A 27,269-nucleotide genomic window follows, 5' to 3' on the forward strand; every position below is an offset into this window, starting at 1 on the left:
GAGTGAAGGAAAAGCAGCTAACAAGTGCTCAGCATATGTGGGAACTTCTTCAAGACTGTTGGAAAATCATTCCAGCTGAAGCTGGTTGAGAGAATGCCAAGAGTGTGCAAAGCTGTCATCAAGGCAAAGGATGGCTACTTTGAAGAACCTAAAATATATTTGATTTGTTTAACACTTTTTTGGTTACTACATGATTCCATATGTGTTATTTCATAGTTTTGATGTCTTCACTATTATTCTACAATTTAGAAAATAGTAAAAATAAAGAAAAACCCTTGAATGAGTAGTTGTGTCCAAACTTTTGACTGGTACTGTATAGTTAAATGCACTAAAGAGGAACAATGGGTACAGATTGAAGATGCACTCACTCATCCACAGAATAATTGTACGTATCTATTTTCAAAGGATAAAATATAGAACATTAACAGCTTCATACTTAAGAACACTAGAACAATGTGGAATAAAATTGAACGTTTCTACAAGAATCAATATGAATTCCTAAAAACACAACCTTCTGGAACAATCCATCTATAGCTTTCAGGATTCACCCATAAATTGGTCCACAAGGAAAACTAAAGGCATAGAAACCGGAAATTACTTGGCAACAGGAAATACATTTATTTCGGTGACAGAGCTATAGAGCAACTTTGGACTAAAGTAGATACACTACATGACCAAAAATATGTGGACACCTGCTTGTCGAACAACTTATTCCAAAATCATGGTCATTAAAATGGAGTTGGTCCCCCCTTTGCTGGTATAATAGCCTCCACTCTTCTGGGAAGGCTTTCCACTAAATGTTGGAACATTGCTGTGCTTCCATTCAGCCACAAGAGCATTAGTGAGGTCGGGTACTGATGTTGGGCGATTAGGCCTGGCTCGCAGTTGGCGTGCCAATCCATCCCAAAGGTGTTCGATGGGGTTGAGGTCGGGGCTCTGTGCAGGCCAGTCAAGTTCTTCTACACCGATCTCGACAAACCATTTTTTTTATAGACCTCGCTTTGTGCACAGGGGCATTGTCATGCTGAAACAGGAAAGGGTCTTCCCCAAATTGTTGCCACAAAGTTGGAAGCACAGAATCGTCTAGAATGTCATTGTATGCTGTAGCGTTTACACCACTCCAGCTGACGCTTGGCATTGCGCATGGTGATCTTAGGCTTGTATGTGGCTGCCATGGTAACCCATTTCATTTAGATCCTGACAAAAAGTTATTGTGATGACGTTGCTTCCAGAGGCAGTTTGGAACTCGTAGTGAGTGTTGAAACCGAGGACAGACGATTTGTACTCGTTACGCGCTTCAGCACATGGCGGTCCCGTTCTATGAGCTTGTGTGGCCCACCACTGAGCGGTTGTTGCTCCTAGATGTTACCACTTCACAATAACAGCACTTACAGTTGGTTGGGGAAGCTCTAGCAAGGCAGAAATTCAACAAACTGACTTATTGGAATGATGGCATCCTATGACGGTGCCACGTTGAAAGTCACTGAGCGCTTCAGTAAGGCTATTCAACTGCCAATGTTTGTCTATGGAGATTACATGGCTGTGTGCTCGATTTTATACACCTGTCGGCAACAGGTGTGGCTGAAATAGCCGAATCCCCTAATTTGAAGGGGTGTCCACATACTTTTGTATAGATAGTGTATGTCATGACTGTAAACAACTTGCTTTAACAATTCAACATTTGCTAAACAGCACCATGTTAGACTACTGCAGCCTCACTCTAGCAACGATATCAAAGTCCTTTTTGAGAACGCGAAAATGAAAAGTGTGCGTCAAACGGTTTTCTTGGAATGATTTGTAGCCATGTCTCGACTATCTGTGCATGAGAGTCCATCCAACTCAGTTTCCCTACCAGAAAAAATACGTGATTCCGTAAAGTCAATTTGCGCACGCGATTTCAGGAAGAAACTGAAGAGCAAATGGACTGACCGCGGTTTGCGACTGTCTGCTCACTTGACCGCAGTTAATATTGGCCTAGGAATTGCCCTCCAGTTTAATACAATGTAATTGCAGTATTGAATGAGGGCTAGTCCATTCTGTGAGACATCTAAGTTGTGATTTTGCTGCAAATCCATTGTTAAAGTTTTGTTGTTGGCCAGCTTGTTGATGGTATTCACATCTTACAGTGTAGCTTTATCAATTCCTACATTAAAAAACGGCATTTAAGCTCAGAACTTCAGTAGAATGCCGTTTTAAAACCACGCATCAGTTCAACAACTATTTTCAAGACAGGACTTACTCGTGTTCAGATCTTCTGTCTCCTCCTCCTCTTCTTCCTCCTTCAATATGACAGTTATCTCTCCTTCCTTCACTCCAAAAAAAGCATCATCTTTCTTTTCTTCTTTCAATGTAACAGCCTCAGCCTCAACTTCTTTTTGAACTGTGACATCCTCCTCTTCCTCTTTCACGACCACGTTCAGCCACAGACCCTCTTTCTCCGTCCAGCAGACCTCCGCTTCTTTAACAGGAGAGTAGCTTAGTGAGCTCATGGTCGGGGATGTTGGCCAGCTAACCTAGCTAGTTAGCGACTAGCCTAGTGATAGGCTAATTTATCAAGCCAGCTACCGTTACCTGACTAAACGGAAATATGACATTAAATGGAGAAAATAGTTATAAGACAGAATTATGTTTAACCTGTTATGGCTAGGGGGCAGTATTTTCACGGCTGGATAAAAAACGTACCCGATTTAATCTGGTTACTACTCCTGCCCAGTAACTAGAATATGCATATAATTATTGGCTTTGGATAGAAAACACTCCAAAGTTTCTAAAACTGTTTGAATGGTAGCTGTGAGTATAACAGAACTCAAATGGCAGGTCAAAACCTGAGAGATTCCTTTACAGGAAGTGGCCTGTCTGACCATTTCTTGAACTTCTTTGCCATCTCTATCTTTTACAAAGGATCTCTGCTCTAACGTGACACTTCCTACGTCTTCCATGGGCGCTCAGAGCCAACAACACTGTAGAGGTAAAAATACTGTCTGCAGTCCTGATGGATCATAAAGTCATATGGTTGACTGTAAGAATATGCAGTAATGATGGTAAGAAATACTCTGGTGGTTACTGGAAATTAAATAACTCTGTTATTGCATGTTGATTTAAAAAAATGTGATTAAGAATCTAATTTCTGTTTACTGGAGTTTAGCTACATCTAATGCAGAATATGGGAAATATTGGGAACTGCTGAAATTTAAAATCCGCTCAGCCTGTATTACTTATGGAAAACGGCTTGCTTTAAGAAGGAGATGTGAGGTAGCTGAACTCTCTAAAACAATTGCCGATATCACAGAGATTGAGCATGTTGATCTTAATGAGAAAGCTAAATTGAATGATTTACAGAATCAACTCGATACATTGTATGAGGAAAAGGCTAGAGGAGCTTTCATAAGATCTAGAAAACAATGGCTTGAAAAAGGTGAAAAGAACAGTAGATACTTTTTTAATTTGGAGAAGAGGAGAGGGGAACTCAACACACTTCGGAAACTTAAGATTAATGGGGTTACCACTGAGGATAGAGAGTTGTTATCAGAATTTACCACTACATTTTATGAGAATCTTTACTCCTTAGATAACAATTTGAGTGACTCTAAGGATCTCCTTGATTCTATAGAGAATGTTAATTTGATTAGTGAAGAACTCAATCAGTCTTGTTGCCAAGATTTATCCATTATGGACATCCAGTACGGGGTTGCTCAGTTAAAAAAGAACAAATCTCCAGGTTGTGATGGATTAACCTCTGAATTTTACAAAACCTTCTTTGAAGAAATAGCACCTTTTTTACTTGAAACCTTTAAGGAGGCTATAAAGAAGGGAGAACTACCTGCCTCTCTGAAGCAAGGGGTTATTACTCTTATACCTAAACCACACAAGGATCTCCTAAGTATTGATAATTGGCGTCCAATCACACTCCTAAATAACGACTACAAAATTATAGCCTTAATCTTTGCAAAAAGGTTAAAGTCTTGCTTAAATGATCTGATTGATGAATGTCAATCAGGGTTTATGAAAGGGCGCCTTATATCTAATAATCTCAGGCTGGTGTTAGACTTGGTTGAGTATTGTGATCTATTAGATGACTTCCCTGTTATCCTATTTTGGGATTTTCAGAAAGCATTTGATACAGTAAGTCACAATTTTATCTTTGATTGTCTTAAGCATTTGAAATTTGGTCGTTTTTTTGTTGATGCTATTAGAACTCTGTATAATGGTGGCAATAGCTGTATCAAACTCTGTCATGGAACATCCTCGAGGTTTAACATTTACAAAGGAATACGACAAGGTTGTCCAATTTCACCTTTTTTATTTTTGTTAGTATCTCAAATGCTATGCTCATTAGTTCATGAAAGTCAATTTGAAGGCATTACATTCCAGGCCAGAGAGATCAAGATATCCCAACTGGCGGATGACACCTCACTTTTTTTGAAAAATGTGTCTCAAGCTAGATTAGCATTGGATATCGTGAAGCAGTTCTCCAAAATCTCAGGTTTGGTTTTAAATCTTTCCAAATGTGAGATGTTTGTTTTGAAAGGAGCTGTCAATCCAGCAGATTGTAACATCTCTGAAAAAGATACTGTAACCTACCTTGGTGTAAAGATCACCAAAAATCTTAAGGCTATGAAAGATCTTAATTTGAACCCTGTAACTGAATCTGTCAAAAAACAATTATCCTCATGGTTAGGGAGGGATTTAAGTCTTCAAGGAAGGGTGCTTTTATCCAAAGCTGAGGGGCTATCTCGTGCATCCTATCTTTTTTCATCTATTGACATTTCCAAATCCACTTGCTGTACCTTAGATAGGCTTTTGTACAACTTCATATGGAAAAACAAGCCACATAAGATAAAAAGAGATGTTATCACCAACAGGGTTTGTGATGGCGGTCTAAATGTCTTAGATTTCACTCTCTTTAATCAGATATCAAAGGTTAACTGGATTAAAAGGTACATAAAAAATCCTCATAGTTTCTGGAATATTATACCTCATTTTGTTTTTCAGAAGTTCGGAGGGCTTAATTTTTTACTACAATGTCCATATATTGTGGGTAAACTTCCTGTGAAACTGGCGGATTTTCACAAGCAGGCTTTAATGTGGTGGGCTTTGTTGTATAAACACAAATTTTCACCTCATAAATGTTTTATATGGAACAATGGGTCGATATTACATAGAAACAAGATGTTATTTAACCATAAATGGTTCTCGAAAAACATTGTTCTTGTCAGCCAATTAGTTGATAATAGTGGGAATCTATTTACACGGAGAGAATTTATGGAAAGATACAACTTTGAGCTTTCAAGCAAGGAATATGACACTGTTATTAAAGCTATACCTAGTGGGATAAAAACTTTACTTCAGAATAATACATATTTTGGAATATCTCCGATTGTAAGCAATGTTCCGGTGAATGGCATTGGTCTACTAGATACGAAATTCAACAATCGTTTATTAAGGGATATTTTCTACAGGAAGTCTATTCCCTCTGCGATATTTTGTTGGGCTTCATCGTTTGATGTAAACTGGCGCCGTGCTTGGCTCACTCCACACAAATTTATGGTGACCAATAAAGTGAAGGAGATCTCCTTTAAGATAATCCATAGATTCTATCCGTGTAATAGTTTGATTTCTAAATACATACTTGATGTTACCAGTGAATGCAGTTTTTGTGAACTAGAAACTGAATCTATTGAACACTTATTCTGTAATTGTCTATATAGTGAAGTGTTCTGGACTGATGTAAAACTATATCTTGGCCTCAAATTGCATACAACCATTGAAATTTCTAAGTTTGACATATTTTTTTACTACACTGATTCCACAATTGAACGTGAGTATGTCATAAATCTCTTTATTTTATTAGGAAAATGTTTTATACACAAATCAAAATTTATGAAGAAAAAGCCCCTTTTCTTGAAGAAGTGTTCCGTCCACTAGATTATACGTCACGCTGAAAGCATCGCCTGAAAGACGCACATCGCCATCTGTTGACTGGAGGGAAACGCAGATAAATGTTTATTTTATTTCCAGACAAAAAGTGCATTTTTACATTTATTTCATTAAATAATAATATAATAGTCAGACATCTGCAGATTTGTAATAAGTAATAATAACCTACTTCCACATTCTACCAACCGAACAGATGGTAATACTACAGTGAATATTAACCAATGAGGTGGGTCTTTACACATTCTACCAACACAACAGATGTTTCCACTACAGTGAATATTAACCAATGAGGTGGGTCTTTCCACATTCTACCAACCCAACAGATGTTAATACTACAGTGAATATTAACCAATGAGGTGGGTCTTTCCACATTCTACCAACCCAACAGATGTTAATACTACAGTGAATATTAACCAATGAGGTGGGTCTTTACACATTCTACCAACACAACAGATGTTTCTACTACAGTGAATATTAACCAATGAGGTGGGTCTTTACACATTCTACCAACCCAACAGATGTTTCTACTACAGTGAATATTAACCAATGAGGTGGGTCTTTCCACATTCTACCAACCCAACAGATGTTTCTGCTACAGTGAATATTAACCAATGAGGTGGGTCTTTACACATTCTACCAACCCAACAAATGTTTCTACAACTGGGAATACTAACCAATGAGGTGGGTCTTTCCACATTCTACCAACACAACAGATGTTTCTACTATGAAGCAACGCTTTCAGGTTAATTAAAGTTGAATTCCCAAATAGCCTCTACAGGTTTGGTCATTATCAGGTATTGGAGCGTTGAAAGATGATGCACAACAACGGTTTCTTCCAGGAAACCACGACTCCAATAACCACTGCGGTCAAAATAACTGTAAAGTACTTCGCTAATCGAAACAACTACCGCTACAATCGACCTGTTCGCAATACATGGGTATTGGGATCTGACCTCATTGATCTGTCAGTAAGCTATGTCTACATGGGTATTGGGATCTGACTTCACTGATCTGTCAGTAAGCTATGTCTACATGGATATTGGGATCTGACCTCATTGATCTGTCAGTAAGCTATGTTTACATGGGTATTGGGATCTGACCTCATTGATCTGTCAGTAAGCTATGTTTACATGGGTATTGGGATCTGACCTCATTGATCTGTCAGTAAGCTATGTTTACATGGGTATTGGGATTCGACCTCATTGATCTATCAGTAAGCTATGTTTACATGTGTATTGGGATCTGACCTCATTGATCTGTCAGTAAGCTATGTTTACATGGGTATTGGGATCTGACTTCATTGATCTGTCAGTAAGCTATGTTTACATGGGTATTGGGATCTCAGCTATAGTATAATCCAGCAAAGCAGTCCTACCAGCTAGCAGTGTAATAAACCTTGTCTGATAGCCAATCAACCGTGTCCTAATTAACTACAATGACCACAATCCATTGCGTGCCTACTTGTCTTGTCTGTTTATTTTACACTTGCTATGTAAATGAGACAGAAGAATGTACGATGGTCAATGCTATCTGGGATCCTTGGGACATCCCTACCCTAAACCCTAACCTAACCCCTACCTTAACCTTTTTAAATGTCAACTTCAACGGGCTAGGGACGTCCCAAGGATGTATCTCTACCTGAAAATACATGATCTAAGTGATTGATAGTTGGTATTCAGCAGTCATAAAGCATTATTTACTTTAATGAACTACTAAAATTGTGATTTTGTCAGACAGCGCTCTACACTTTATTGACTGATCAATTCATCCTTCCATCCCTCCTCAGCCTTCCTCTCCTCTGAAGACCCAGTGAGGGTGGAGCTCAGTCAGAGAGCTGTTGAGGGACTGGTTAGGAAGAACACTTCCACAGCCAGAGAGGTGAGAGGTCACACATGGTTTAGATGGTAAATATTGATGTCCCCTTAGCGGTTCATCACGTCAGCAAAAGGGAATATGTTCCATCTATGTTCATTTACATTAGTGCAAATTGTCCACTGATATTGGTGTAATTTCTCACCCCTTTTGGCTGTATGAAAGTTAATTTCCCCTCAGACACACACATTTGTTCTTTGATATTATGAAGGTCATTTGTGTATAATGTACTTTTCCCCACTCATTCACCCCATCTCTTTACATTGCTGATGCATATTTGGTTGCCTGGCTGCATCCAGACGATGTCAAAGGCCCATCCTGGTAGATCTGAATCTAATGCAGCTTGGAGTGATCGGAATGACAGAAGTCACATTTAGGTGCCAGGTGTAACTGAGGCCATAGATGCTCCATATCCATTACTTTGAGTGTTTTACATAATATGACTAAATGTGTTTATTTCTGTGTTGCAGGGACAGTCAACAAATGGAACAGCAAGGCCACATAACATGACATAAGCGAGCGGCTGGTTTTTTAATAGTTGAATCCTTTGACGTATTGTTGATTTTTTAAAAAAGGATACTAAATGTACATATCATACATTTTGACAGTGGAAGATATACTGAATTTATACTGTTCTTTCATACATATCTGTTGATTGATTGGTCATTGGGTGCATTTGTTTTACAATATGTTCAAATCAAATCAAGCTTTATTTAAACAGCACATTTCAGACATGGATGCAACACAATGGCTTCACAGGAAAAAACTACTAAACAAATATTTAGTACACAACAAACAGAATAATAACAAAGACTAATGAGCATTATGATGAAATGCCATTGATTAAAAAACTAAGAATTGGATGCAATATCCAACCCAAAACATAAGCTTGTTTTAATCCATTGTTTGTTGCTAAGTTCCCCAGCAAATATCCCTAAAATAGAAGAGGGGAACAAATGAAGAGTCACTGACAACAACCACAACTAAACGGGGGAGGAGGGGTTCTGATAGACACTATGGGGGTGTCCACTGAAAGTTGACTAGTAACAACAACTGGGACATAAAAGACACCCACCATGAGACCCACTAAATCTGGCCAAGAAGAGGAAAATAAAAGAAAAACCCACACCAAACTTAAAGACAGGAAGCAAACCAAAAAGGCGGAGCAACTAAAGGTGTTGACTCTCCACATCTATCAAGACAACTGGAGCACTGGGCCAGACACTCTTAAATAGAACCTGGACCAGCTCAGATGAAACACCTTCCCACTAACGAGATGGAGAAGCCAGCACAGGTGTAACACATACTGACTAACGAGGTGACACCAATCACTGCGTCCTACGTGCTAACGGCACGGCTACGGCACGGTCGCGCTAAAGTCCAACCTCAAAACATAAATGAAAAAACCAAAGCCTGTAACACCTTCCCCCTTAAGACAACAAATATATCCTATATTTCTGTTGGACAAGTTTGCTCACCACCAACAGAAAACAATTTCCATTTCACATTATAATCAACTACAATGCTTCACCTTCTACAATATAAACATGGTGTGTATTGGCTGTAAACTATGAACAAAAATCATTTAATTAAAAAAAAATTCTAAATACATTTTTCTACAATGTAATTTTTTGCTTCTAGAACTCCCGTCCCCTTGAAACGAGCCCAAACAAAACTAATCTCCAAAACGGAAAAATGTGCAGTCAAAATAAATTGTGATCCATGGTAACTCACTGGCAAAATACAAAACGTTTTGACTGCCCACCCTTGAGACAATCAGCAACCAAGTTGTCCTTACCTCAGACATGTCTGATTTCAAGAGGAAACTCCTGCAATATCCGTAGTAACTTTCCACCTCACTGCAGAGCTTCTCTCTCTTTTCAGGGTTCACTAGATAGGCTGGTTGTTGGATCAGGGCCCAGTCCCCAATGTCATGCTCTAGTACATTTGGGTTGGCACATCTGAGAATGAATCCTGATATTCTAAAAGCAGGGCAACAATGTCAATATAATTGTACAAAACAATTGTCAGTTGGTTGCATAAATAATTATCATTACTAAATGTTACATGAACAGTAAAAATGAAATATTTGGTTGCATCGTCTTATTTTCAACGGGTCTTCAATGACATTTTCCCAGGTGGGATAGCCCCAATGTCAAAACACAGTTTAAACATGTCTAAATCAATAACCAATATGCAGAAACAGTTTGGGATAAATTGAAAACCTAAACATAAAATGTGCTATATACACAAACATCTGCCACAATAATCATATTACTTGTAATTTTTTAAACAAACAACTTTTAAAATGCACAAGCACCAGAAACGCTGTTGTTTTGACAAGTAGCAATAAATCAATGATATCGATTAGGGGGGGGGGGGGGGGGGGGGTATCAGGTTGTACATGCTGTTGAAACTAACACAACTAAAAAAACACATGGAAATGGGAGATATATTTTACCTCACTGGTTAGAGGACAACCTGCAGTAGACAGTCAGCTACATTTTGGAGTGTCACATTTAAATTTAGGGGTGGCTAAACAAAGGAACACTTATTTGTCATCACTCATCGATATCATGCTAAAATAATTTGTGTGACAGAAGGGAGATGAGGTTGCACGTCCTGTTAAACTAACAGCTCAAAAAAACACACGGAATCTGGGAATAATGTGTACATCACTGGTTAGAGGAGAATTTGTAGAAAACAGCTAGCAACATTTTGAGGTGTTGCATTTTGATTCAAGTGCGTCACCAACGTGGTAAGTGTAACACAGCTCTTTTTTTTTGTTAGTCACTTTTTGTTAAATCACATAAATAGTACTCTTTCATTTCAGAGCCTGGATTTTTCCCCCTGAGGCTAATATCCATATCATGCTGAAATCAATTGAATGAGGCAAACGTTTAGGGTTCTACATTGTGAAATACTTTCAAATACTCCAACTACAATGTTAAAAACATTGTGACATTTTTTCATTGATGCCATGAAACAACTCCTTCATGTATGTATTTCTTGATGTTTGGTCAGAGATCTTTTATCAAAGTATCTCTTGTCACACTGATCACAGCTATAAGATTTCTCTCCTGTGTGTGTTCTCTGGTGTGATACCAGATGGCCAGATTGACCAAAACTCTTCCCACATTGATCACAACTATAAGGTTTCTCTCCTGTGTGTGTTCTCTGGTGTTGAGTCAGAGTTCTAGATGCAGCAAAACTCTTCCCACATTGACCACAGCTATAAGATTTCTCTCCTGTGTGTGTTCTCTGGTGTGATACCAGATGGCCAGATTGACCAAAACTCTTCCCACATTGATCACAACTATAAGGTTTCTCTCCTGTGTGTGTTCTCTGGTGTAGAGTCAGAGAGCCAGATGTAGGAAAACTCTTCCCACATTGATCACAGCTGTAAGGTTTCTCTCCTGTGTGTGTTCGCTGGTGCACTGTTAGCGCTCCAGACCGATCAAAACTCTTCCCACATTGATCACAGCTATAAGGTTTCTCTCCTGTGTGTATTCTCTGGTGCACTGTCAGGTCTCCAGATTGACCAAAACTCTTCCCACATTGATCACAGCTGTAAGGTTTCTCTCCTGTGTGTGTTCTCCGGTGCACTGTCAGCTCTCCAGATTGACGAAAACTCATCCCACATTGACCACAGCTATAAGGTTTTTCTCCTGTGTGTGTTCTCCGGTGCACTGTCAGCTCTCCAGATTGACGAAAACTCATCCCACATTGACCACAGCTATAAGGTTTTTCTCCTGTGTGTGTTCTCCGGTGCACTGTCAGCTCTCCAGATTGACCAAAACTCTTCCCACATTGACCACAGCGATAAGGTTTCTCTCCTGTGTGTGTTCTCTGGTGTGATACCAGGTGGCCAGATCCACGAAAACTCTTCCCACATTGATCACAGCTATAAGGTTTCTCTCCTGTGTGTATTCTCTGGTGTTTAGTCAGACCGCTAGAGTCTGTAAAACGCTTCCCACATTGATCACAGCTATAAGGTTTCTCTCCTGTGTGTGTTCTCTGATGAATTTTAATGCCTGATGAGGTGAATCTCTTCCCACAGTCAGAGCAGCAGTGAGTTCTCTTCCCTGTGGATCTCTGTTTCTTGAGGTGTTCTAATGTGGAGAGACTCTTCTCTGCCTCTTCAGCATCATGAGGTTGTCGAGGCTCCCCAGAGGATCCACGATAGTCCCGTCTCTCTCCTGTGTGAACAACAAAGTCAGACAGATGATTAAAGGCCCACAACAGCGGTAATCCACTGTAAAAGGTGATGCCAACAGCGGAGCCATGATGTTGGACAACAATTGACGTCTGTAATGAATGTTAAAATTATTTGACAATTGTCTTAAAATGAGCAAGAATAGTCATATTTTGTCTTGTTTTCACATTAGTAGTAACATCGATGATTGTAGGCTAGTTATTCATGTTGTTGAAATCCTAAGCAGTGTGCCAGAGGACTTTTGGTCTCCAATATAGGCCCCTTTCTGTGTTTGCTAAAATTGCGGCACGAGGGCAATTTGGTTGCAGAAACTCCTCCCCACTAATGAGGAAACCGATAGTTATGGATGTAGTATATCTGCCTGGAGCAAAAATGGTGAGCAAAGATTTTAGTTTTCACAATGTATTCTGAATGTGAATGGGGGAAAACTCAGGGGAGTAACCTCCATTTCCAGGTTGCTTATGAGTGCATTGCACACTACTTTGGATTGTAATTGTAAGGCTTGTTTGAATGTCCTGCTTAATATGTTTGCTACAGTATTAAGAACCGTGTTAATAACAGTATCCATTTGGGTGTTGTCAATAAAGTTAAAATTTTTTAAATTTATTTTAAATTTATTTTTTTAAATTATTTTAAAAAATTAAAAAATAACCTTTATTTAACCAGGTAGGCCAGTTGAGAACAAGTTCTCATTTACAACTGTGACCTGGCCAAGATAAAAAAAAGCAGTGCGACAAAAAAACAACAGAGTTACACATTTGAGATTTTTGGGATAAACAAACGTACAGTCAATAACACAATAGATAAATCTATATACAGTGTGTGCAAATGGAGTACGGAGGTAAGGCAATAAATAGGCCATAGTAGCGAAGTAATTACAATTTAGCAAATTAACACTGGAGTGATAGATGTGCAGATGATGATGTGCAAGTAGAAATACTGGTGTGCAAAAGAGTTAAGTTAAGTTAATAAAAACATGGGGATGAGGTAGGTAGTTGGATGGGCTATTTACAGATGGGCTGTGTACAGCTGCAGCGATCGGTAAGCTGCTCAGATAGCTGATGCTTGAAGTTAGTGAGGGAGATATAAGTCTCCAAAGTCAGCAATTTTTGCAATTTGTTCCAGTGATTGGCAGCAGAGAACAGGAAGGAAAGGCGGCCAAAGAGGTGTTGGCTTTGGGGATGACCAGTGAGATATACCTCCTGGAGCGCGTGCTATGTGTGGGTGTTGCTATAGTGACCAGTGAGCTGAGTGAAGGAGGAGCTTTACCTAGCAAAGACTTATAGATGACCTGGAGCCAGTGGGTTTGGCAACGAATATGTAGCGAGGGCCAGCCGACGAGAGCATACAGGTCGCAGTGGTGGGTGGTATATGGGGCTTTGGTGACAAGATGGATGGCACTGTGATAGATTGCATCCAGTTTGCTGAGTAGAGTGTTGGAGGCTATTTTGTAAATGATATCGCCGAAGTCGAGGACTGGTAGGATAGTCAGTTTTACGAGGGTATGTTTGGCAGCGTGAGTGAAGGAGGCTTTGTTGTGAAATAGGAAGCCGATTCTAGATTTAATTTTGGATTGAAGATGCTTAATATGAGTCTGGAAGGAGAGTTTACAGTCTAACCAGATACCTAGGTATTTTGTAGTTGTCCACATATTCTAAGTCAGAACCGTCCAGAGTAGTAATTCTAGTCGGGCGGTCAGGTGCGGGCAGCGAACGGTTGAAGAGCATGCATTTACTTTTACTAGCGTTTAACCTCTCTGGGATAGGTGGCAGTATTTTCACGTCCGGATGAAAGCGTGTCCAAAGTAACCTGCCTGCTACTCAGGCCCAGAAGCTAAGATATGCATATTATTAGTAGATTTGGATAGAAAACACTCTGAAGTTTCTAAAACCATTTGAATCATGTCTGAGTATAACAGAACTTATTTGGCAGGCGAAACCCCGAGGACAAACCATTCAATTTTTTTGTTGTTGAGGTCACTCTCTTTTCAATGGTTTTCATTGGAAATCCAGATTTCGAAGGGGCTTTCTTCCAGTTCCTATCGCTTCCACTGGATGTCAACACTATTTAGAAATTGGTTGAGGTTTTTCCTTTGAGAAATGAAGAAGTAGCACTGTTCAGAATGAGGGTAGAGAGAAGTGTACTCTTTGATAGAGGCGCGTGACCTGAAAAGCACGCTCCACTTTGTTTTCCTCAGGAATTGAACACAGATAATCTCATCTTAAATTTTTACGATTATTTACGTTAAATACCTAAAGTTGTATTAGGAAATAAGTTTGAAATGTTTGGACAAAGATTACAGGTAACTTATTAGATATTTTGTAGTCATGTTGCGCGACTTGGAACCAGTGTTTTTCTGGATCAAACGCGCCAAATAAATGGACATTTTGGAGATATAACGACGGAATTAATCGAACAAAAGGACCATTTATGATGTTTATGGGACATATTGGAGTGCCAACAGAAGAAGCTCGTCAAAGGTAAGGCATGAATTATATCTTTATTTCTGTGTTTTGTGTCGCGCCTGGAGGGTTGAAATATGATTGTCTGATTGTTTGCTGGGGTGCTATCCTCAGATAATAGCATCGTTTGCTTTCACCATAAAGCCTTTTTAAAATCTGACACGTTGGTTGGATTCACAACAAGTGTAGCTTTAATTTGGTGTATTGCATGTGTGATTAGTAATTTATTTGTTTCATGGCATTGAAGCTCGTTTGGAGGTTTGTTAACCTGTTAGGGCTAGGGGGCAGTATTGACACGGCTGGATAAAAAACGTACCCGATTTAATCTGGTTACTACTCCTGCCCAGTAACTAGAATATGCATATAATTATTGGCTTTGGATAGAAAACACTCCAAAGTTTCTAAAACTGTTTGAATGGTGTCTGTGAGTATAACAGAACTCAAATGGCAGGTCAAAACCTGAGAGATTCCTTTACAGGAAGTGGCCTGTCTGACCATTTATTGTCTTTCTTTGACATCTCTTTCCAAAACTTAGGATCTCTGCGGTAACGTGACACTTCCCACGGCTCCAATAGGCTCCTAGAGCCCGGGAAAAACCTGAATGTCGTCATTCCAGCCCCAGGCTGAAACACATTATCGCCTTTCTCAAGTGGCCGATCAAGGGACAGTGGGCTTAGGCGCGTGCACTGGCCGCCCCCGTCTTTCTGTTTTTTCCTCTGTTTACCGAAAAGGAGATTCCCGGTCGGAATATTATCGCTTTTTTACGAGATAAATTGCATAAAAATTGATTTTAAACAGCGGTTGACATGCTTCGAAGTACGGTAATGGAATATTTAGAATTTTTTTGTCACGAATTGCGCCATGCTCGTAACCCTGATTTACCCTTTCGGATAGTGTCTGGAACGCACGAACAAAACGCCGCTATTTGGATATAACCGTGGATTATTTGGGACCAAACCAAAATTTGTTATTGAAGTAGAAGTCCTGGGAGTGCATTCTGACGAAGACAACAAAGGTAATAACATTTTTGTTATAGTAAATCTGATTTTGGTGAAGGCTAAACTTGCCGGGTGTCTAAATAGCTAGCCCGTGATGCCTGGGCTATGAACTTAGAATATTGCAAAATGTGCTTTCACCAAAAAGCTATTTTAAAATCGGACATATCGAGTGCATAGAGGAGTTCTGTATCAATAATTCTTAAAATAATTGTTATGCTTTTTGTGAACGTTTATCGTGAGTAATTTAGTAAATTGTTAGTAAATTCCCCGGAAGTTTGCGGGGGGTATGCTAGTTCTGAACGTCACATGCTAATGTAAAAAGCTGTTTTTTGATATAAATATGAACTTGATTGAACAAAACATGCATGTATTGTATAACATAATGTCCTAGGGTTGTCATCTGATGAAGATCATCAAAGGTTAGTGCTGCATTTAGCTGTGGTTTGGGTTTATGTGACATTATATGCTAGCTTGAAAAATAGATGTCTGATTATTTCTGGCTGGGTACTCTGCTGACATAATCTAATGTTTTGCTTTCGTTGTAAAGCCTTTTTGAAATCGGACAGTGTGGTTAGATTAACGAGAGTCTTGTCTTTAAAATGGTGTAAAATAGTCATATGTTTGAGAAATTGAAGTTATAGCATTTTTGAGGTATTTGTATTTCGCGCCACGCGATTACACTGGCTGTTGACTAGGGTGGGATGCAAACGTCCCACCTAGCCCAGAGAGGTTAACAACCCTCCAGACGAGCTTCAATGCCATACAACTCTCCTTCCGTGGCCTCCAACTGCTCTTAAATACAAGTAAAACTAAATGCATGCTCTTCACCGATCGCTGCCTGCACCTGCCCGCCCGTCCAGCATCACTACTCTGGACGGTTCTGACTTAGAATATGTGGACAACTACAAATACCTAGGTGTCTGGTTAGACTGTCAAACATCTCCAATCCAAAGTTAAATCTATAATTGGCTTCCTATTTCGCAACAAAGCATTTTTCACTCATGCTGCCAAACATACCCTCATAAAACTGACCATCCTACCGATCCTCGACTTCGGCGATGTCATTTACAAAATAGCCTCCAATACCCTACTCAATAAATTGGATGCAGTCTATCACAGTGCCATCCGTTTTGTCACCAAAGCCCCATATACTACCCACCACTGCGACCTGTACGCTCTCGTTGGCTGGCCCTCGCTTCATACTCGTCGCCAAACCCACTGGCTCCAGGTCATCTACAAGACCCTGCTAGGTAAAGTTCCCCCTTATCTCAGCTCGCTGGTCACCATAGCAGCACCCATCTGTAGCACGCGCTCCAGCAGGTATATCTCTGGTCACCCCCAAAGCCAATTCCGCCTTCGGCCGCCTCTCCTTCCAGTTCTCTGCTGCCAATGACTGGAACGAACTACAAAAATCTCTGAAACTGGAAACACTTATCTCCCTCACTAGCTTTAAGCACCAGCTGTCAGAGCAGCTCACAGATCACTGCACCTGTACATAGCCCATCTATAATTTAGCCCAAACAACTACCTCTTCCCCTACTGTATTTATTTATTTTGCTCCTTTGCACCCCATTATTTATATTTCTACTTTGCACTTTCGTCTACTTCAAATCTACCATTCCAGTGTTCCACTTGCTATATTGTATTTAATTTGCCACCACAGCCTTTTTGTCTTTACCTCCCTTATCTCACCTCATTTGCTCACATTGTATATAGACTTATTTTTCTACTGTATTATTGACTGTATGTTTGTTTTACTCCATGTGTAACTCTGTGTTGTTGTATGTTGTCGAACTGCTTTGCTTTATCTTGGCCAGGTCGCAATTGTAAATGACAACTTGTTCTCAACTTGCCTACCTGGTTAAACAAAGGTGAAATAAATAAAAAATTAAATAAAAGATCAATGTCCTTGTTTTATTAGATAGTACTCACTGTATTTACTGGTGTTAATCAGATCAATGACCCTGTTTTATTAGATAGTACTCACTGTATTTACTGGTGTTAATCAGATCAATGTCCCTGTTTTATTAGATAGTACTCACTGTATTTACTGGTGTTAATCAGATCTCCAGTCTTCTCTTCTTCGTCCTCCTCTAATGTGACAGTAATCTCCCCCTCTTCATCCTTCATTCCAAAAACGGCATCTTCCTCCTCTTCTTTCACAGTAACATCCTCCTCTCTGAAGGCGTCTTTCTCTTCTTTAACTGTAACGTCTTTCTCTTCTTCTTTCACGGTAACAGCTTCACCCTCTACTTGTCTTTGTAGTGTGACATCCTCTTCTTCCTCTTTCACGACAACGTTCAGCCACAGTCCTTCTTTCTCCGTCCAGCAGACCTCCGCTTCTTTAGCAGGAGGAGAATAGCTTAGTGAACTCATGGTCGGGGATAATAGCTAGTTAGCATTAGCGACTAGACTAGTGGTAACTTAACCAGCCAGCTAGCTGACTTACAACGTAAATATTACATAAAATGTAGTACTATGTTTAAATCACAGTGGCAATTAAACCACGAAATTGTCCAAACAGCTTGAATGTTCCGACTTTGTTGGCTAGCGAGCTACCGAGGTGGCTGCAGTTGTTGAAGAAGCGTTCCGTCCACTAGATTATACGTCACACTAGAAACATCGACTGAAAGACACATATCGCCATCTGCTGTCTGGGGGGAGGAAATGCAGTTGAGGAGGAAAACTTTTTTTATTGTTCATTGAATTATAATATTATAAAGCAGTTTATGGAAACGTTTTTTCTCTCCATTAAATATTAATATTATATCAACACGTATAAAGAGCAACAAGTGTTGTTTGATTAGTTCAGATTTTTATGAGAATTTAAAACAAACTCTACATCTACTCCACATCTGTATTTCTGATTCAGTCAAATAACTAGATATCCGAATAAGCACCTAGTTATTGATACCATTGATAAAGATGAGCAAAAAATTACTGTATGAAATAAATAAATAAACTTTACCCACTACCGGGATATTTTAGCCCAAAACCTGGTTACCTCTCTGCTAGGAGGCTGAAACTTGGCCATAAGTGGATCTTCCAGCAAGACACATCAACATCCACAAAGAAATGGTCAATTGGGCACAAAATCAACATTTTCTATGGCCATCTCAGTCTTCGGAACTTGAACTCCATTGAAAACCTGTGGTTTGAATTGAACAGGGCAGTCCGTAAGACAGACTAAATCAATCAAGGACATGGAGAAATTCTGTATGGAGGAAGGGTCTAAGGTCCCACCCAATGTGTTCTCTAATCTCATAAAACATTTCAGTGTCGTTATCCTCCCAAGGGGAGAGTGCTGGAGTACTGAAAACATGGGTGGCAATAATTCAGACACCTACCATTTGAGAATTACATGTTAAACTAAATCTCTTTCTCTGAGCAATTGTATTAGTATAAAATGATATCATTTCCCTTTTTTGTGTGTAACACTACATCATGTAGATGTATATAATGAACAGACTAGTTCTATACTGCTCCTTTCATGGTGTAACAATACATCAGGTTGATGTATATAATGAACAGACTAGGTCTACACTGCTCCTACACGGTGTAACAATACATCATGTAGATGTATATAATGAACAGACTAGGTCTACACTGCTCCTACATGGTGTAACAATACATCATGTAGATGTATATAATGAACAGACAAGGTCTATACTGCTCCTACATGGTGTAACAATACATCATGTAGATGTATATAATGAACAGACTAGGTCTATACTGCTACTACATGGTGTAACAATACATCATGTAGATGTATATAATGAACAGACTAGGTCTATACTGCTCCTACATGGTGTAACAATACATCATGTAGATGTATATAATGAACAGACTAGGTCTATACTGCTACTACATGGTGTAACAATACATCATGTAGATGTATATAATGAACAGACTAGGTCTATACTGCTCCTATATGGTGTAACAATACATCATGTGGGGCTTTAAGGCGATGCTGTTGGTGTGACGTATAATGTAGTGGACGGAACGCTTCTTTCAACAGCAACAACAGTTATTCAGCCACCTCGGTAGCTTGCTAGACAAAATAGCCGAACCAATAAAGCTCTTTAGATGCTTTAGTGTATATTAGCCACTTTGTTTTAAACCCACTTCTGTCGTCTAGTTAGTTAGTTATCAGATTTTATTCCATATTTACGGTGTTGTTGTTATTAGTCAGCTAGCGGGCTGGTTAAGTTAGCATTAGCCTAGCTAGCTAACATCCCCGACCATGAGTTCACTAAGCTACTCTCCTCCTGTTAAAGAAGAGGAGGTCTGCTGGACGGAGAAAGATGGTCTGTGGCTGAACGTTGTCCTGAAAGAGGAGGAAGAGGATGTCACAATACAAAAACAAGTAGAAGAGGAAGACGCGTTCACAGTGAAAGAGTAAAGTAAAAGAAGAGGAGGAGGGGGAGATGACTGTCACATTGGAAGAAGACGAGGATGAAGAGGAGGAAACTGGATATCTGGCCTCGGTTTCCCAAACGCATGTTAAGGCATCCAATGGTTCTAACGGTGAACAGGCCCTGATTAACACTAGTAAGTACTGTCTTAAATACAGAGGCACAAACTCTGCAGTTGTTGATCTGATGTTTGGTGTTAAAGGGGAAATATGCAATAGCTACATCCATATATAGACTTTTAAAATAATTTATTTATAGCCATTGATTCTTGAAGAATATTACACATGCCTCATGAGCTTAGTTCAACTGTTGTACCCCATCAGAACCCCAAATAAGCTTTTTTTACTCCAATGTTTAGAAACAATTTAAATGATAAACAAACACTGTAAACACTCAACATGGTTAAAACTATGTTGATATCATGGATGGTCAGTCCTTGCATCCGTAGGTCTGTCTATGAATTTGAGAGTAATTACATTTCTCCAGCCCCATCATCATCTTATAACCAAACTAGTGGTGGAATGACAGCTTTGTTATTGTATGAACTGCAGATTGGTTGATAGATGTGCGGCTATTTTATAGGGGTAACCTAGGATTTAAATAGCAAAACATTGTCAGCCCTGAGACTTGGTTTGGTAAACAGCTGAGGGATGTGGCTGGAGAAATGTAACCACTCTCAAATTCATAGAGAAAGCTATTGTAGAAACCGTAACCCAACACAACTAGCGACCTCGTTAAGAAGTTCAGACATCTTGGCGTAACAGTTATAAGGTGTTGGCTTGACAGTTGCTGGACACAGGTTTGAGTTCAGCTCAGGACTACCCCCTGAATTGACTACACTATAAATACACGGACTGGCTGTCCATAAGGTCAAAATGATAGTTTAACCAGATTTCAAGGCTATACAGTGCTTGTTTACAAATAGTGGCGTTATACAAGCTTATGTTTTGGTTTCTGGTGGGGTAATAAAGTTGAAACATTTGAGGCATTTATAAGTTATATTCTTCAAGAATCAATGGTTATATTGTAAATGGGTCTTTCTATAACTGCCAGTGTAGATTTCCTGTGGGGGTCAAATTGTTAGAGCTGTTGATAAGTCATTAGCGGTGTTAGAATACTCATACTAACCGTACTATTTGTGATGTTAATTGAGTATATAGTGTGCTTATTGGTCATAGTATGATGTAGTTAGTATGCCAAAAGTTCCCGGATGTCGTACTAAATTCACCAAAATATGACGTAAACACGCAGTACGTTAGGGCCCATAATGCAATTCTTCAGGAAATGGGCGTGGCTTCACATTGTTTTCAGATTGGAAGAAAATGGCGGAAAATATGCAGCCGAAGTCCATCGAGAGCCGATACAAATTCATTGTTTTAACTAATTATGACAAATGTTAATAAAATGTAATAAAGTAATTACTTTTCAAATAAGTTACTTTACACGTTATTTTGGTTGACAATTTGTTAGCATATGTTAACCAGGTTCCTCACGTACATCAAACTTGCCAGTATATGAACTATATTCTATCTAACTAACTACCCAACGTTTATTGACTTGATTATTCCCGTCATTCTTAGCTTAGCTAAATGGTATAGTCGTTGTGTTTTCTCAATGGACATTCGGGTACTTTCATAAATTCACTCTGGCTGTCTACTCTGATTTCAGAGCACTCTCGTCTGAGTACCAGAGAGCAGAATAATGAATTTACTTGCGCTCAACACCTGTTGAATATGTCCAGGTGTCAGTAAACGTTGGCAAAAAAAAACGTAATTTAAATGTTTTCCAGCAGCACAATTACAGTCACCCTGGATAACATGAAAACTGCCTAACCAGCTCTGCTAGGGCGAGTAAAATGGTCAGAGTCTCATTTGTGTCTGGAAGTAGCTAGCAAGCTAAGGTCAGAACGGTCAAATCAACCCAACTCCTCGGCCGGAGCAGCCAGTGGCTCCGAGAGCGAAACGGGCTGAATTTACAAACAGACAACCTGACAACGGTCTGAATTTATGAAGCACTCTGGTATTCAAGATCTAATTTAAAAACACACCTGAAGTCGTAAAATGTCTAACTTCTATGGGCTAGGTGGGACGCTAGCGCCGGAGTAGTATAGGCCATCCGCTTATGACCAACTTTCCAAGCCTCTCTTTGGGTCAGTTTTCACCGGAGAAGACTCAAACCACTTTGTAAAGACTGTTGACATCTAGTGGATGGCGTAGGAAGTGCTCAATGATTAATAAGTCCCTGTGTGTTTCAATGGCATAGGCTTAAAAGTAATTCAACACATCAGATATCCACTTCCTGTTAGAATTTGTCTCAGGGTTTTGACTGCCATATGAGTTCTGTTATACTTAGACACCATTCAAACAGTTTTAGAAAATTCAGAGTGTTTTCTATCCAAATCTGTTAATAATATGCATATCCTAGCTTCTGAGTTGGTGTAGGAGGCAGTTAAAAATGGGCACATATTTTTTTTTTTATTCTCAATACTGCCCCCTAGCCCCAAGAGGCTAACTTGTAATGTGTTATGCTAACTAGCTAACAAGAGGTTGCATAGCAACAGCATAAACTTCCGGTAGACAGGAGAAGAGCGCTCAACTGAAAGGGAACGGTTCGGTTACAGTTTACTACAATTAACTAATAGTATGTAGTATATACTCATTAAGTATGTAGTTACAGTATACTACAATTAACTAATAGTATGTAGTATATACTCATTAAGTATGTAGTTACAGTATACTACAATTAACTAATTGTATGTAGTATATACTCATTAAGTATGAAGTTACAGTATACTACAATTAACTAATAGTATGTCGTATATACTCATTAAGTATGTTGTTACAGTATACTAAAATGAAACCTATGAAATGAAAACCTCTCCTAAACAGGTGTTCTACTCTGCTAGCCAGCACCTCTCCTAAACAGGTGTTCTTCTCTGCTAGCCAGCACCTCTCCTAAAGAGGTGTTCTACTCTGAAGGAGGGAAACGAGGTACAACACCTGTTTGGCCCCACCCCTTCCTGGGTCGGTGAAGAGCGGTATTAAATTTAAGGAATAAATCTAAGCCTCACACTCATCACCTGTAGAAGGCGGGGCTTCCATCGAGGCGTGGATTTAATAGTATGTTGTACCTAGTTTCCCTCCTTCAGGGAACAGTAGTTATAGTCATAACATTAAGCTTGTCATATGATGAACTTCAACTTAAATACTGGATCTTGCTGTCGGACAGTTTGTTGTATTCAGATCTCTGCAATGCACTCTAACTATGTAACATTTAGTGTCTCCTTATGTTACGGTGGGAAAACAGTTTTCATGGGCACAGATATCCTAAATCATTTCAGAGTATGCAAAATCCAATGGTTTTAACTGAGTCATTTAAGTTGATTGACAACACCCAAATGGATACTGTCATTAATGTGGTTCTTAAATAATTACACATAATACTTAATACTGTAGCTGTTTAGTTACAGTCACATGTTCAACTATCATCAGCTGATCCAGGAAATCATTTTCTGAATTCCAATTGAATGACAAACATCACGACATAGGTATATTTGTTGTTAGGTGACGTTATGGGTCCTACAGTAGGTCTATGTTATTGTTAGGTGAAGTTATTGGCCAATTTGGCAAACACTTAGTTTACAAACCCTCATTGTCAGGCTGATGGAAAAGCTAGCCAAAGAGCATTTTACTGGTTGAAATGTTTAATTATAAAGCAGTTGATTTGCGAGGATGACACAAACATTATATTAAGCAGGACATTCAAACTAGCCTTACAATTATAATCCAAAGTAGTGTGAAATGCACTCATAAGCAACCTGGAAATGGAGGTTACTCCCCTGAGTTTTCCCCCATTCACATTCAGAATACATTGTGAAAAACTATCGGTTTCCTCATTAGCAGGGAGGTGTTTCTGCAATCAAATTGTGTGCGCATCGCCCTCGTGCCGCAATTTTATTAAACACAGAAAAGGGCCTATATTGGAGACCAAAAGTCGTCTGGCACACTGCTTAGGATTTCAGCAACTTTAACTTTCTTCTAGCCTACAATCATCGATGTTACTACTAAAATATGACTATTCTTGCTAATTTTAAGACAATTGTCAAATAATTATAACATTCATTACAGATGTCAATTGTTGTACAACATCATGGCTACGCTGTTGGCATTACTTTTACAGTGGATTACCGCTGTTGTGGGCCTGTAATCATTTGTCTGACTTTGTTGTTCACACAGGAGAGATACGGGACTACCGTGGATCCTCTGGGGAGCCTCAACAACCTCATGATGCTGACGAGGCAGAGAAGAGTCTCTCCCCATTAGAACACCTCAAGAAACACCCGCAGAGGTCCATTGGGAAGAGAACTCACCGCTGCTCTGACTGTGGGAAGAGTTTTGTTTCTTCAGGACATTTAAAGTCACACCAGAGAATACACACGGGAGAGAAACCTTATAGCTGTGATCAATGTGGGAAGAGTTTTGCTGCATCTAGCAGTCTGACTAAACACCAGAGAATACACACAGGAGAGAAATCTTATAGCTGTGATCAATGTGGGAAGAGTTTTGCTGCATCTAGCAGTCTGACTAAACACCAGAGAATACACACAGGAGAGAAATCTTATAGCTGTGATCAATGTGGGAAGAGTTTTGCTGCATCTAGCAGTCTGACTAAACACCAGAGAATACACACAGGAGAGAAATCTTATAGCTGTGATCAATGTGGGAAGAGTTTTGGTCAATCTTGCCAGTTGACCTCACACCAGAGAACACACACAGGAGAGAAATCTTATAGCTGTGGTCAATGCGGGAAGACTTTTGTTCAATCTGGCCAGCTGACATTACACCAGAGACCACACACAGGAGAGAAACCTTATAGCTGTGCTCAATGTGGGAAGAGATGCACCCAGTCAGCAGACCTTAAAAAACATGAGAAAATACATACAGGAGAGAAACCTTATAGCTGTGCTCAATGTGGGAAGAGTTTTGCTGCATCTAGCACTCTGACTCAACACCAGAGAACACACACAGGAGAGAAGTCTTTTAGCTGTGATCATTGTGGGAAGAGTTTTGGTCAATCTGGGAAGCTGACTGTACACAGGAGAGTACACACAGGAGAGAAACCGTATAGTCGTGGTCAATGTGGGAAGAGTTTTGTTTCATCTAGCGGTCTGACAGTACACAAGAGAACACACACAGGAGAGAAATCTTATAGCTGTGACCAGAGATAATCTGATAAAAGACTTCTGATCAAATATCAGAAAATACATACATGAAGGAGTTGTTTCATGATATCAATGAAATAATGGTATGTAGAACCCTAAACGTTTGTCCCCTGTTCTATTGATTTCAGCATGATATGGATATTAGCCTCAGGGGGAAAATCCAGGCTCTGAAATGGAAGAGTTACTATTTATGAGATTTAACAAAGAGTGACAAACAAAAAAAGACTTCTGTTACACTTACCATGTTGGTGACGCACTGGAATCAAAATGCATCTAGCTGTTTTCTACAAATTGTCCTCTAACCAGTGATGTACACATTATTCCCAGATTCCGTGTGGTTTTTGAGCTGTTAGTTTTAACAGGACGTGCAACCTCATCTCCCTTCTGTCACACAAATGATTTTAGCATATCAATGAGTTATGACATAAGTGTTGTTCCTTTGTTTCGCGACCCCCACATTTAAATGTATCACTCCAAAATGTAGCTGACTGTCTACTGCAGGTTGTCCTCTAACCAGTGAGGTAAAATATATCTCCCATTTCCATGTGTTTTTTTAGTTGTGTTAGTTTAGTTGTGTTAGTTTCAACAGCATGTACAACCTGATACCCCCCCTAATCGATATCACAGAAAAAAAAAAAAATGTATGAAATTGTATGAGATGTATGCATTCACTACTGTAAGTCGCTCTGGATAAGAGCGTCTGCTAAAAATGTAAATATAATATCCTCTTATTGCTACTTGTCAAAACAACAGCGTTTCTGGTGCTTGTGCATTTTAAAAGTTGTTTGTTAAAAAAATTACAAGTAATATGATTATTGTGGCAGATGTTTGTGTATATAGCACATTTTATGTTTAGGTTTTCAATTTATCCCAAACTGTTTCTGCATATTGGTTATTGATTTAGACATGTTTAAACTGTGTTTTGACATTGGGGCTATCCCACCTAGCAAAATGTCATTGAAGACCCGTTGAAAATAAGACGATGCAACCAAATATTTCATGTTTAATATTCATGTAACATTTAGTAATGATAATTATTTATGCAACCAACTGACAATTGTTTTGTACAATTATATTGGCATTGTTGCCCTGCTTTTAGAATATCAGGATTCATTCTCAGATGTGCCAACCCAAATGTACTAGAGCATGACATTGGGGACTGGGCCCCGATCCAACAACCAGCCTATCTAGTGAACCCTGAAAAGAGAGAGAAGCTCTGCAGTGAGGTGGAAAGTTACTACGGATATTGCAGGAGTTTCCTCTTGAAATCAGACATGTCTGAGGTAAGGACAACTTGGTTGCTGATTGTCTCAAGGGTGGGCAGTCAAAACGTTTTGTATTTTGCCAGTGAGTTACCATGGATCACAATTTATTTTGACTGCACATTTTTCCGTTTTGGAGATTAGTTTTGTTTGGGCTCGTTTCAAGGGGACGGGAGTTCTAGAAGCAAAAAATTACATTGTAGAAAATGTATTTAGAATTTTTGAAAAATTAAACATTTTTTTAATAGTTTACAGCCAGTAGACACCATGTTTACATTGTAGAAGGTGAAGCATTGTAGTTGATTATAATGAGAAATGGAAGTTGTTTTCTGTTGGTGGTGAGCAAACTTGTCCAACAAAAATATAGGATATATTTGTTGGGGGAAGGTGTTACAGGCTTTGGTTTTTCCATTTATGTTTTGAGGTTGGACTTTAGCACGTCTAGCTCCGTTAGCAGGTCTAGCTCGTTAGCACGTAGGACGCACTGATTGGTGTCACCTCGTTAGTCAGTATGTGTTACACCTCCTAAAACCCCACCTGTTTATCAGAACCCCTCCTAAAACCCCACCTGTTTAGTTGTGGTTGTTGTCAGTGACTCTTCATTTGATCCCCTCTTCTATTTTAGAGATATTTGCTGGGGAACTTAGCAACAAACAATGGATTAAAACAAGCTTATATTTTGGGTTGGATATTGCATCCATTTCTTAGTTTTTTAATCGATGGCATTTCATCATAATGCTCATTAGTCTTTGTTATTATTCTGTTTGTTGTGTACTAAATATTTGTTTAGTAGTTTTTTCCTGTGAAGCCATTGTGTTGCATCCATGTCTGAAATATGCTGTATAAATAAAGCTTGATTTGAACATATTGTAAAACAAATGAACCC

The 27,269-nt window shown here is 39.3% G+C and overlaps 2 protein-coding genes across 3 annotated transcripts in view; one reads left to right on the top strand and one right to left on the bottom strand.

The window, feature by feature from the left end:
- LOC123725375 (uncharacterized) overlaps nt 1-18,069 on the bottom strand; it is an 80,571-nt gene extending 62,502 nt beyond the window's left edge. The window contains exons 1-2 of one of the 2 annotated variants that reach the window (XM_082958461.1): nt 17,528-18,069; nt 9,185-12,008 (exon numbers count right to left, since the gene is read on the bottom strand). In XM_082958461.1, the coding sequence (XP_082814587.1) occupies nt 10,804-12,008; nt 17,528-17,861 (1,539 nt within the window). In that variant the 5' untranslated portion in view covers nt 17,862-18,069 and the 3' untranslated portion in view covers nt 9,185-10,803. Of the gene's footprint in view, nt 1-9,184; nt 12,009-17,527 lie in introns of those variants that run through there. The other variant, XM_082958462.1, reaches the window with a different exon arrangement.
- A 1,422-nt stretch (nt 18,070-19,491) lies between these two features.
- LOC145859374 (uncharacterized) lies at nt 19,492-27,250 on the top strand. The gene is made up of 2 exons (XM_082958468.1): nt 19,492-20,036; nt 24,136-27,250. The coding sequence occupies exons 1-2, from the start codon at nt 19,913-19,915 to the stop codon at nt 25,125-25,127; spliced, it is 1,116 nt and encodes a 371-aa protein (XP_082814594.1). The 5' UTR covers nt 19,492-19,912; the 3' UTR covers nt 25,128-27,250.
- Nucleotides 27,251-27,269: the final 19 nt, after the last annotated feature.

The sequence above is a fragment of the Salmo salar genome, chromosome 12 (genome assembly GCF_965601325.2).
Source record: "Salmo salar chromosome 12, fSalSal1, whole genome shotgun sequence".
Taxonomy (NCBI): Eukaryota; Metazoa; Chordata; class Actinopteri; order Salmoniformes; family Salmonidae; genus Salmo; species Salmo salar.